The sequence below is a fragment of the Plectropomus leopardus genome, chromosome 15 (genome assembly GCF_008729295.1).
Source record: "Plectropomus leopardus isolate mb chromosome 15, YSFRI_Pleo_2.0, whole genome shotgun sequence".
NCBI classification, from domain to species: Eukaryota; Metazoa; Chordata; class Actinopteri; order Perciformes; family Serranidae; genus Plectropomus; species Plectropomus leopardus.
The window spans coordinates 17,521,191-17,533,491 of record NC_056477.1 but is presented as its reverse complement, the minus strand read 5'-3'; the positions used below and the strand labels follow the sequence as shown (position 1 = coordinate 17,533,491).

General features: G+C 39.3%; 2 protein-coding genes across 22 annotated transcripts in view; both read left to right on the top strand.

The window, feature by feature from the left end:
• dst (dystonin) overlaps positions 1–12,301 on the top strand; it is a 120,013-nt gene that overhangs the window by 45,012 nt on the left and 62,700 nt on the right. For 15 of the 21 annotated variants that reach the window (XM_042502018.1, XM_042502017.1, XM_042502016.1 and 12 more), the window contains 12 exons: positions 465–622; positions 953–1,131; positions 1,242–1,380; positions 1,469–1,662; positions 1,865–2,027; positions 2,123–2,206; positions 2,706–2,813; positions 2,909–3,007; positions 3,733–3,897; positions 9,891–10,037; positions 11,639–11,727; positions 11,805–11,913. In XM_042502018.1, the coding sequence (XP_042357952.1) occupies positions 465–622; positions 953–1,131; positions 1,242–1,380; positions 1,469–1,662; positions 1,865–2,027; positions 2,123–2,206; positions 2,706–2,813; positions 2,909–3,007; positions 3,733–3,897; positions 9,891–10,037; positions 11,639–11,727; positions 11,805–11,913 (1,634 nt within the window). The remainder of the gene's footprint in view (positions 1–464; positions 623–952; positions 1,132–1,241; positions 1,381–1,468; positions 1,663–1,864; positions 2,028–2,122; positions 2,207–2,705; positions 2,814–2,908; positions 3,008–3,732; positions 3,898–9,890; positions 10,038–11,638; positions 11,728–11,804; positions 11,914–12,301) is intronic. The other 6 variants (XM_042502032.1, XM_042502033.1, XM_042502024.1 and 3 more) reach the window with 1 other exon arrangement.
• LOC121954497 (plectin-like) lies at positions 3,905–9,533 on the top strand. The gene is made up of 2 exons (XM_042502034.1): positions 3,905–6,957; positions 7,142–9,533. Exons 1-2 carry the CDS (start codon positions 4,300–4,302, stop codon positions 9,206–9,208), a joined length of 4,725 nt encoding a protein of 1,574 aa, XP_042357968.1. The 5' UTR covers positions 3,905–4,299; the 3' UTR covers positions 9,209–9,533.

Genomic DNA, 12,301 nt, shown 5'->3' with positions numbered 1-12,301 from the left:
TTTACTGAATTAAGAGTTTCTAAAGAGATGATTGGCTGAGCTGTGAATGAAAAGCAAACACTGGGATGATGTTAATGTGTAATTATGGTTTTTAAATCCTGTGAAATATTGGAAATAAATCCAGAGGATTTACATGTTGTGAAGTTAAATAGTAAACAAATATATGTGTATACGAAGTTATTTACATTTATTCCCCCTTTCCTTTTTCCAAAATGAGTATTCATCTTTTTGTGCCTAATTTGTGTATAACTTTAAATTAGTATTATACAAAGTGCCTTTGATTAAGCTGCATTGCAAAGCGTCCTACCTGGAGTTATACTGTGAAAATGATGCCACCTAGAGGTGCTTTTGTGTGCTATCAGCTAATGTGCGTAGGTTTAAGAAATGAACAAAAGTTTCACTGTTTTAAAATCACACATAGTTTATGTGAGTATTTGCACTCATTATATTTTTCTGGTAAACAGAGGAACACGAGGAGTCGGTGTACAATCATTACATCTCAGAAATACGCAACTTCCGGATGCATTTGGAGGCCCATGAAGAACACCTGATCCGGCAACTCCGCACGCCACTAGAGAGAGACGACCTGGAGCAGAGTCTGCAGCGCATCACAGAACATGAGGTACACGTCTGGGTACATGTATCTATGTTTGCACAATTTAAAAACACAAAATGACAGAAGTAATAAATAATATACAGTGCTGGGAAAAGCACAAAACCCATTGGGCTTATTGAAACCTCCACTTTAAAATGTTAAAATTTCACAATATTATTTAGAACTAAATAATGAATACACAGGAAATAAAATGACAACATAAAAGCGATGGTCAAGTAATGAATGTCTATATTTAATAACAACAACAACAACAAAACAATAACAGAAACACCCAGTAACGCCTTAACATTACATATTCATTGTTGTAATCCTTATTATCTGCCTCCCACTCTGCAGAAGAAGACGGCAGAGATGAATAAACTGAAGGAGGACCTCAACGTCATGAAGGAGAAGTGTGAGCTGTTCCTCAAACAGGCTGCAGGTTCTCCTTCTGTGCCGACGCTTTCCTCCGAACTCACCGCCCTCGTCCAGAACATGAGCCAAGTGTACTCCATGTCGTCCATTTATATGGACAAGTACGTTGTCTTTGTCTTGAAGTAATCATGATGACATTGAGATAAATTTCCTTGATAGATATTTGTGTTAAAAGAACCTGAATTTAAGACATGTCCCCTTTGTGTTGCAGACTGAAGACAGTGAGCTTAGTGGTGAAGCACAGCCAGAGTGCAGAGGCGCTTGTTAAGGCCTACGAATCCAAACTCTATGAGGAAGATGCTATGAACTCTGACGTGAGGTCCATCGAGGCAGTCATTTCAACACTCAAGGTAAAATAGATTATTGGATTCAACATTTCAGCATCACTTGCAGTGTTTTTAGTTCATTTTAAGTGATCAATCCTTCATCTAATTATAGCAATGGCGGACAGAGATTGACGAGAAACAGGAGGTGTTCCATGACATGGAGGACGAGCTGCAGAAAGCACGCGTCATCAGCGACCGCATGTTTAAGACACATAACGAGCGGGACTTTGACCTCGACTGGCACAAGGAGAAAGCTGATCAGCTGAGCGAGAGATGGCAGAACATTCACTCCCAGATAGATAGCAGGTAAGTGTTAATTATGTCTCATGGAACTATTTTGCTTTTTATTTAATTATTTAAGACAAGTAAAACGTGCACGTGTAAATGTACCTGTTGATATTAACCCTTTACGTTAGTGTTGATTACTTTTTATATGATTCTTTTGCACCAGAAGAAGTAATTTAGAACATTAGTGTGCCAGTATTATAACTTTATCGTTCATTTTCAGGCTTCGGGACCTGGATGGTATCAGCAAATCTCTGAAACACTACAGAGACTCCTACAGCACTCTTGATGAATGGGTGAGAGAAATGGAAGATGCGCAGCTTAAGGCCCAAGAGAACAAGCCTGAAGACAGCAAAGCACTGGCTGAGCTGTTAAACAAACAAAAGGTAGGACAACAGTGAACTTCCTTACAATAAGATAAACACAGTATTTATATGGGTGTGTAAATATACTGTATATTTAAAATCTCTGTGGTTTTCAGGTCCTTGTTGCTGAAATTGAACAGAAACAGAGCAAAATCGATGAGTGCCAGAAGCACTCGGAGCAGTATTCATCTTCCATTAAGGTAAGCTAATATAACTTCAATTTTCTCCTGGTTTCAATGTATAATCAGCAATCTAATATCACTGATGCAGAGTGACAACATAGAGACAAATTGGCATCTTTATGATAGGCCTTTACTTTGAAATTTCCATGGCATGACTGTGTCACCAAGTGCACCTCCTTCCCAAACATTCAAACTGTGCCAGAAATTAGTGCTGTTCAGGTAATTCTAATTCTAACATATTTTCCATGACATGCATGACACTTAAATAAACTAATCAATCAGTCAATATAAGCAACCAAGAGAAAGACATCAAGGATATTTACTGATATCGTCTCATGTCAGTTGCAGGTCCCTGACTTAAATGAAATCAAAATCAAACCGTAGTATACTTTGTAATATCAGCAAATATTCTATCGTTGTCAAAAGAATCAATGTACTGTATTGTAGTGAATCGTATAATTTACACACCTGTAGTTAAGAATCAATGTTGTAAACTCACACTCAAATCTCTTTTTAGGATTATGAACTGCAGCTGATGACCTTCAGAGCGATGGTCGACTCCCAACACAAATCCCCCCTCAAGAAACGGAGGATGCAGAGCTCTTCTGATGCCATTCAGCAGGAGGTACAACTGCGAATCTGACTTTGGTAGAACAAGAAGTTTATGGTCTGTGCAGAGTACTTTTTAGTGAAACCCTTGTTTTTCTTATTTTCACACAGTTTATGGATCTGCGAACCCGCTACACTGCTCTGGTGACTCTCATGACACAGTATGTGAAGTTTGCCAGTGAAACACTGAAGAGAACTGAAGACGAAGAGGTGAGATTTCACATTTTCAATACTGCTTTCTACTTTTATAGTAGCTTATGCAGTAAATTTTAGACTTTTGGGGCTATGTGGATGCTTAAACTTAAAATGCCATTTTAACCTTACATTCTTATCTTTGCATGGTCCTGTGTTTTGCATCAACATATTTCACTGCCTCACTAAGTAGTGAATTGACAAAATAATGTAACACACACTGTATCCCCTTTGGGTTGTTGACTTTCTCTGAGGGTTGTTTCTGTTGTCATATATGATCAGCTCATCACAGGTGAAGACGTTTGCTTCATTGCACAAAAGTAGTAAAAAAAAATTGTGAATGTGTTGCGTGTATGCATGTAAAATTGCTCCTTGTTGCTGGTGACGCTGACCTGCTGGGAAGAGAGAGCTTTTTCTCATAGTAGCGTCTCCCTGGGACAATAAAGCTTCTTCAGGAGTTTGTGTAGTATCTTTTAGCACTGTAAGTACTAGCAAAGGTGCAGGGATCAAATCGGTGACAAGTACGAAAACCTCACATACATTTAACATTTTATTGTTAAATGTGACTTTCAACGCTCTTCAACATTTCTGGCTAACTAAACAATCTTTGGAATTGCAAATTCCCGCTGAGATTGTTTAATATGGCTACAGCACTCTGGTAAGAAGAAAAACATTCATGCAATATATTATACAATTTCTAAATAAATGTGAAACAGTGGATGATTTATTTTTTTGCATTATAGAACAGAAAGGCTTTTGAGAGAGCAGAGAATACAAAACGGACAGAGAGCGTGGAGCTCCAAAAAGCTGCAGGGGAAGTAGAGATTAGTCAACTTAAGCAACGGGTCCAGGAAGAGGTGGCTCTGCTGGTTGAAAGACAAGCACAGGTGGAGAAGTTGGAAAGAAAGGTAAAGACGCAACAAAAGACAATTGATGATCTAATCTTCCAGAAATCACAGCTGGAGCATGATGTTAATCAATACTGCACCAAGTTGGAAATAGCAGCAAAAGACAAAGCTGCCAGTGAGCAAGAGTTAGGTCACGCAAAACAGTCAATTGAGCAGGCTGAGGCCAAGTGGTCTTTGGCTCAGAGGAAACTAGAGGACCTCTTAAAGAAAACTAATGATGGCCAAGATCTTGTTCAGAGCCCCAAACATCACAGAAAGATAATTGTGGAGGAAGTGACAGAGGGAAAGGTGCGAAGGGTCCAGGCTAAAGGAAGTGATCTGGCTCAGAAGCTTTCTGCATTAAACTGTCATCCGACAGTTGACGGTGAACCCGAGCTGTCTGCAGAAAGAGAGAACGAGCGCATGATGGCGGACATCCTACAGCAGAAAGTAGAGGAACTCGTCCTAATCCAGAAAAGAGCAGAAGTGGCTGAGGAGAAAGCACAAAGCTACAGAAAGCTGTTGGATGACAGCAATAACAGACTGAAGAAACTTCAGATGGACATGGAAACTGAAAGAAACAACATGAGACAGAAATCAGAGGATCTCCAGCAAGAAGCATTGAACTTGACTAAATCCATCAATGAACTTCAAGAGGAAATACGATCTCTCCAAAGAGCAAAATCCTCATTGGAGCAAAATGCCTTTTTCCAAAAGACAGAAATTGAAGGTCTTAAAGAGCAGCTGAAGATCACCCAGGGAGAACTGCAAAAGAAAAACTCCATGGAGCAGGAAAATACTCACAAGATTCACAACTTAGAGGAAGAGCTAGCTTCCAAGCAGGCAGTGGTAGATCAGCTGAAGTTTAAGTGCAATGAGCTGACGAGGATAAATGTCTCGTCTGACAGTGATATTAGAGGTCTTCAGATCCAGGCAGAGTCTTTGGAAAAAGACAGATCGTTTTCTGAACAAAAAATCAAGTCTTTAAAGAGTGAGATTGAGAGCTGGAAACAGCAGCTTCAAACAGCTAACGAGGAAAGCAACTTCATAAAGAGATCTGAGCAGGCGTCGCAGCTTCAGTGTAAAAGCCTGGAAGCCAAACTGCAAAAAAGTGAATTGGTTGCTTCGCAGTTGCAGAAAAGAGTAGATGAGTTAAATCAAACCAATACGGAGATGGAAAAGAATCTGAAGAATGTTAAATCTAAACTCGATCAGGTGACGGTGGAAATTGGCAGCAAGGATCAGCAAATTAAAATCTTTAAGTTTCAGGCAGAGGGCACTAAATCACAGGTCAAAATTGTAGAGGAGGAGCTAAATAAGAAATCTCAGACTTCCCATGAGCTTCAAATGAAACTGCAGGATTACAGTGAGGAGATTAGGAAAATGACTGAACTGCAGCAGAAAATCATAATACTCAATTCAAAAATTGACAATTATGAAAAAGAAATAACAGCTCTGAAATCAGAGCTGAAGTCGGTGGTTGCTGAGCGGAATTCTGCAAATCACAAAATCAACATGCAAAACACTGAAGTTAATGATTTGAACATGTTGCTGAAGACAAGAAATGCAGAACTGCAAAAAGAAACTGCAGAGAGTCTAAAACATCTCAGTAAAGTTAAAGCATTAGAAGACGAGCTTTACAAACATAAGCACAACATAATGACTAGCAGCTCAGAGAGCATGACAGGCACCCTAAAGCAGGAGATATTTGCACTTCAGAACGACAAGAGAGCAGCAGATAAGACAGTAGAGAGCTTGAATGCTAAACTCGCAGAGGTAAACTCTTCCCTGCAGAGATCTAAAGATGAATTGTTAAAAGAGACCAGAGAAAGAAAAGCCAAAGAATCCAAAATATTGCAGTTGGAGACTGAGCTTCAGAGAAATAAAGCAGCAGTGCAAGAAGCGACGTCTAGTTCTGATGCTGTTCAGAGCGACAAGAGAGCAACAGACAAGAAGGTAGAGAGCTTGAATGCTAAACTCTCAGAGCTCAACACTTCCTTACAGAGAACTAAAGATGAACTGTCGAAAGAGACCAGAGAAAGAAAAGCCAAGGAATCCAAAATATTGCAGATGGAGACTGAGCTTCAGAAAAATAAAGTAGCAATAAAAGAAGCAATTTCAAGTTCTGACAAATCACGATCAAATCTCCAACATGAAAATACAATTCTTAAGAGGGAGAAAGCTGAGGCACTTGAGAAAACCATCTCATTGGGATCTGAAGTCAGAACACTGAAAGAAAAGCTGCATCGTAGTCAAATCGAAGCTGATCAGAAGCAAAAAGAAAACTCTGTCCTCCAGCAGAGGGCCAAGCAGATGGAAGAACAACTTGAGAAGTGCAAGAAAATGCTAGAGGAGCTGAAAAGTAAACTAGAACTTCAGAAAGAGGGCTATGAGAGGCAGTTGTTGCTAATGCAGACTGAAATAGAGAAAAAGCTTGTTTTACTTCAGTCTGAATTGGCAAGTGAAAGTGGCAAGTCAAGCCAGCTGCCACATAGTGTAGAGTTAGCAGAGATACTTAACAAGTACTTCAAACAAGACATCAAACAGATAAAAACAGTGCATCACACCATTGTGGAGACAAAGCAACAACCAGACCAACAACTGCAGATCAAACTGGACAAACTGCAGCAAGAAAGAACAAAACTCGAACACGACCTCATAAAGGCAAAATCACAAATTTCCCAGCTTGAGGAAGATAGAATTAAACTCAACACAAAAGTCAGCTCTTTACAAAGCCTTTGCAATGAACATCCAAACGAGTCAGCTAGGTTGACAGATAGTGAGTGGAGACTGACACTGAAGGAAAATGAAGCAAGAGCCCTCCGGGAGCAAATCGAGTCATATGTCAAAGAGGTGAAAAGTCTTCAGGAGAAGCTCTTGACGCTCGGAGTCAGGATGAAGACTGAAAATCAGAACATAAACAAACAGGAAGTCATTGAAACCATTTGTCACTATGTGGATGACAACGTGACGGCTACGCTGAAGACGGACCCTACAGTGAGGCTGAAGGCGGCGCCGTCGTATGAGAGGACAAAATACAACCTGGAGGATGAGATTCTCAAAATGAAAGTTTCCTCAGAGGTAAGGATGAAGTCAGTTCAACATTACTGCCTCACAGTGTTACATTTATAACAAATCTTGTATTTTTATATATCATAGTTTTACTTTTACTTTTTTTACTGTGACCATATCTTTTTATCAATTTTAATTATCTGTGACTGTAGTCCTCCAAAACTTAAAAGTTCTTCCAATGTCACATCTACAGATGGCAGCAATGGAGAAAGAAAACACTGGACTGAAACAAGTCAAACAAGAAAAAATGGAAGTCGCTCACAGCCAAAGCCTCCATGATTCACCAACAAAGAAAACCTTGAATAGCTCTGGTAATCAAACTCCTAGTCTCCTACCAAAAGACATGCAGAGTGTGACCTATAAAAGCCAAATCAAACCTGGCGAGCCCATGACCATGACCACACATGGATACATGTCTCTGTGTGGACTAACAGACCAATGGCCAAGTGAAATGTGTAGCATCACTCAGACAAGAACGTATCAGATCAAAGAAATATCTGAAACTGTGAGCACTTCAGACAGTGAGGGAAAAGTGAACGCTATATATTCAACTTCCCAAAAGATCCCAGATCTCAAAGGCAGCACAAGTATTCAAAGCTTTATCAAGTTTAAGCTCTTGGATGAAGAGGTTTGGCGTAAGTTTGAGGAGGGTCACGTCACGATGGAAGAGGTGCAAACATTGCTCGCTCAGTATGCTGGCGAACCAACCGCTATAGCTGGCATTTATGTGGAGTCAAGTAAGAAGAAGATATCCTTCCTAGAAGCTGCTGAGAAGGGCTTCTTAGCAAAGACATATGCTCTTGAATTCCTGGAGGCTCAGGCTGCAACAGGAAGCCTTACAGATCTGTCCACAGGACAAACACACTCAGTTGCTGAGGCTCTGGAGAGAGGTATTATCGAGCCAGGCCAGAAAGACAAACTGATCGAGGCTCAGAAAGCTGTTAGTGGCTACCTCCATGGTGGCAAAAAGCTGTCTGTGTTTCAGGCAATGGAGGAAAGGATTCTTGATAGGTACAAAGGCAAGAAGATCCTTGAGATCCAGGTTGCCACCGGAGGAATCATCAACCCAGAGACTGGTGTCAGGGTGCCAACTAGCATCGCTGTTGATCAGGGTCTTTTGAACAAGGAGACGCTGCAGAGTCTGTACGATCCAGTTGGTAACCCCAAAGGCTTCCACAACCCTGACAGCGGACAGAAAGCCTACTACTCTGAAATACTGAAGACATGCCTTTATGACATCGATGGTGGTGTATATCTCTTCCCAGTTGGTGAGAAACATCTAACAAACACCTCTCCCACAAGTTCTCACAGAGTGTCTGTTGTCAGCAGCAGCAGTGGCATTGAAATGTCGGCGTACGAAGCCTTCAAGGGGAGACACATTGACAAGAGGACGTACCTGTTTCTGTCTCAGCAGGAAAGTGAATGGGAGGAAAAGTCCACCGTTGACGACAGTGGAAACACACTTCACATCATTTCTGATGTCAAAAGTGGCCGACAGCTTTGTTTAGAGTCTGCTCTGAGTCAGAGGTTTCTTGAGCTGTCTGAGCTTGAAAGCTATGGCAATGGGGATCTCTGCATCTATGAGATTGCAGACATCATATTTTCAAGAATGGTTGTTGTGGATGATATCAACAGCCCCATTGCTGGTCTCTGGGACGTCACCCAGAGGAAGAGGCTCTCAGTTCTTCAGGGTTTTCAACAGGGTTTTACCGATAGAATCTCTGCCTTACGGTTGTTGGAGGCCCAGGCCTGCACTGGAGGAATTTGCGACCCCTCTTCAGGAGAGAAAGTTACTCTTTCTGAGGCTGTAAAAAGAGGCCTTTTAGACGAGGCGTTGAATCAGCAGCTCCAGCAGTTTGAGCAGGTGTTTAATGGCATCGTTCACCCCAAAACTTCAAAGACTTTATCTATCTCCCAGGCTATTCAGGAAAATCTCCTCCCCAAAGATGTCGGCTTCCGCTGCATTGAATTCCAGCTCCTGACTGGAGGATTGATAAGCCCCGACACTCATGAAAGAGTATCCCTTGAAGAAGTCATTCAGAGCGGCCTTGTTGACAAAGTTACGGCAACTGCGCTCAAAGACGAGAGGTTTCACACCAAAAGCCTCAGCTGTCCAAAAACCAAGAGAAGAATCACATTCAGGGAGGCACTTGAAAGAAGCGTGTACGACTGCCACACGGGGTTAAGGTTACTGGAGGCGACAAAAGTTCATGGTTTGGGGGCAAAATCTACATTTCATTATGTTTGGGCGTATAAATAAGAAGCATTTGTAAATATATGTTTGTACATAGCATAAAAGAAAGAGCTGCAAATACAGTTTCTGTGTTTTTTATTTGGCTGTAAAGATACAATAACTTAACCATTTAAAATCTGGATTGACATCAGTTATCTTGTGCTGCATGCAGACACCTTTCACAAGCATTTAAATCAAACTGGTTTGATTTCTGTTGCAAACATAGGAAAAAAGGCAATGTAATGTATGTGAAATTATCTGAATTTTGGAGATGGACAGAGAGGATTGTAAGACTTTTTTTTAAAACCTAGGAAGAAATGTCCATACAACTATATTTATAATTATGTAATTATTATAACTTAATATTCAAAATTATGTTACAGAGCTTTTTCTTTTTAGCACTTATTTACCGTCCTTGGTTTTGTTGTTGTTGCTAATTTCCAGGTAATTTTCTTGTAACTTTTTACAAATTTCTTGCGATTTTCAGGGTCATTTCTAGTTAAGTTGCTTATTGCCTTTTTTTTTTTTTTTGGTTGGGGGGGTTACACATACATTTTAACATAGCGCTTGATGCAAGTAACAATTGTTTGGTGTTTTTTTTTTAAAGTTTGATTGTAAATGTGTTTTTGCAAATGCTCGTCCCCCTTCAGGATGTTTTTTTTGTAACAAAGTTAATCATCTTGTCAAAAAACATCTGTTTCAATTGTAGAGATCTGTTGATGAGGAGAAGAGAGAGCATGGTGATAAAGTTAGCAAACTGTTGCACTGGATGTCCAATGTGAAACAGACCCCGAACAATGATGGGAATGCCCTGAAAGATAGCAATGCCAACACAGACGCTTCTAATAAGCCCCAGGTAAATAATATATGCTGTTTCTGGTGTTTTAATTACTGCCATATATTTGTTGTACATGAGAGATGCTTTGGTTTAATGGTGAAGAGTATTTTTCTAATCAAAATGACATTACAGCTTTCCGTTTGTTGTTTGATTTATAATAAAAAAACACACTGTTTACTTTCTGATTCATGTAATCCATACATTTCACATGAGCGCTAGTGGGTGTAATTACTTTACTGTATCACACAAAAGCATGGTCCAGATGGATTTCATGATATTCTTGGTTATTTCAGTCACCCATCAACTGATTCAGTAACACCAAAAGTTGCACAAGCACTAACATTTCAGAACAACCTCAGTGACTAATAAATTAAATCGGCCGATGAGTTCTTGAAATATCCATATACATTTCTGTCCCTTTGTCCCTGTTTGTCCCTGAAAGATGGAGTATACAAATGGTCCAAAGCTGACATTATTCAAGAAAAATTTGAAAGAATGTCCAGATTTCTCTTATGTTTACTCAATGCCACAATAGCATTGTAATTGTAATAAAATAGTGCTGAGAAGCAGTTTGGTTTTCCAGAAGGGATGAGCTGTCAGTCCCTGAGGGTATGTCTAATTTAAGAGAACAGAGCAGAAGATCATAGAATAAAATAGATGCATTAAAGGAGTTCAGACATCATTTTACATGCATTATGCAGTAGTAACTTGCCAGGAATTAGAGCACTGACTTGCTTTACAGTTGCTATTTATGCAAAGGCTGTTCTGCATCTTTGTGGTCATTTCAGATAAGTGATTAAAGTTGTGCTAAATTATGTACATAAAGCACTTTAAAAGTCCACTGTTGAGCTAATTACAGTGTTCCCACTGTCCAGTTATGTAAAATCTTGTGCTGTTATCTAGTGTAGCACTGGACACAGACATTATTAATATTATTATTATTTTATAAATATTGCAGCCATAGTTAAGTGAAATGGAGTGATATACATTAAGTCTTTTTTCTCATTATTCATTAGTAATTTTAATTATTTTAATTCACATAAAAATATGTAAGTAGGGCATGTTTGCATCCAAAATATCAATAAAATCCTAAGTCCAGCAGATAATGTGTAATAATGACAGCTTTGGACTTCCTTTTATTGTATTTTTTCTTTTATTTTTTCAATTTATTAAATTCAATACAATGTTATTTATAAAGCCCAGATATCGCAAAGAAAATTTGCCCTTGAGGGCTTTACAACATACGACATCCCTCTGTCCTTGGACCCTCAAATTATGAAAAAAAACTGTCTTAAATTGTTTCTAGTGAATAAATAATGTACAATACAATTTGACAAATTCTGTACAAAAGTTTAACATTTAAAGTTGTATTACATATGTGTTCTATAGGTTTACATTATTTTGTGCAGGAATTTGTATTTAATCTAGTTATGCAGTGTACACTTTTTTAAATTAATTAATATATTTTATATTAATAGGTCAACTGAAAAAAATGTAATTTAGTCTTTCAAAACAGATCCAGTGTGTGAATATATGTAGGTGTGATGAGTCATATAAATGTAAACAAGAGTAACTGTACTACATATGAAGTATTAATACGCTCCTGTTTGATGTTCCAGGTGTCAGTTGAGGAAATGGTCACTAAGAAGGAACAAATTGCAGAAGCACTGAGGGTCACACAGATGATGCTGAACAAACACAGCGACAAGTAGGTTGATTATCACATATCCACAATACTTAATCTTTTTACAGGTGCAGCCTCATTCTTTGTGTTTTATCTTTCAGAATGACAGAAGAGGAAAGAGAAAAGGCCCAGGAACAGCTGAAGGCGCTCAATCAGGCCTACAATGAACTCTCCCAACACTGTTCAGATCAGACGACGTCTGCAGAAGAGGTTGGACACTGCTGTTTCTGCTATGGGGTGGTTTGCGTCTTATAATGTGTTAGAAAACAGTGCCACCTGATGTTCAGATGCATGACTAACCATTTTCCTCTTCTCCTTAGTGCAATGTGAGCAGCTGTCTTTTGCATCTCTCAATTTATTCTCTCACATTAGGAACAAAAACGACACTTATATTGAAGCTCAGGAAATCAGAGTATGCTGTAAACATGCTTAGTTGCGCCCAGCTTTGGTCTGACATTTCACCATTATCAATGTGGATAACAGATATGACACATAACGCTTCACCTACAGAATGTGATATGACTAACTACCCTCTTTTTGCAAGATGCTGGACACTGCATTCCCAGATGCATGATAGCTTTAAATGTGTTTTATCCGT

Excerpts from the sequence above, each read along its gene's own strand:
- LOC121954497 (XM_042502034.1), top strand. The coding sequence starts at position 4,300 with ATGATGGCGGACATCCTACAGCAGAAAGTAGAGGAACTCGTCCTAATC. Across the intron at positions 6,958-7,141 it reads AAATGAAAGTTTCCTCAGAG|ATGGCAGCAATGGAGAAAGA; the intron begins GTAAGGATGAAG and ends TCACATCTACAG.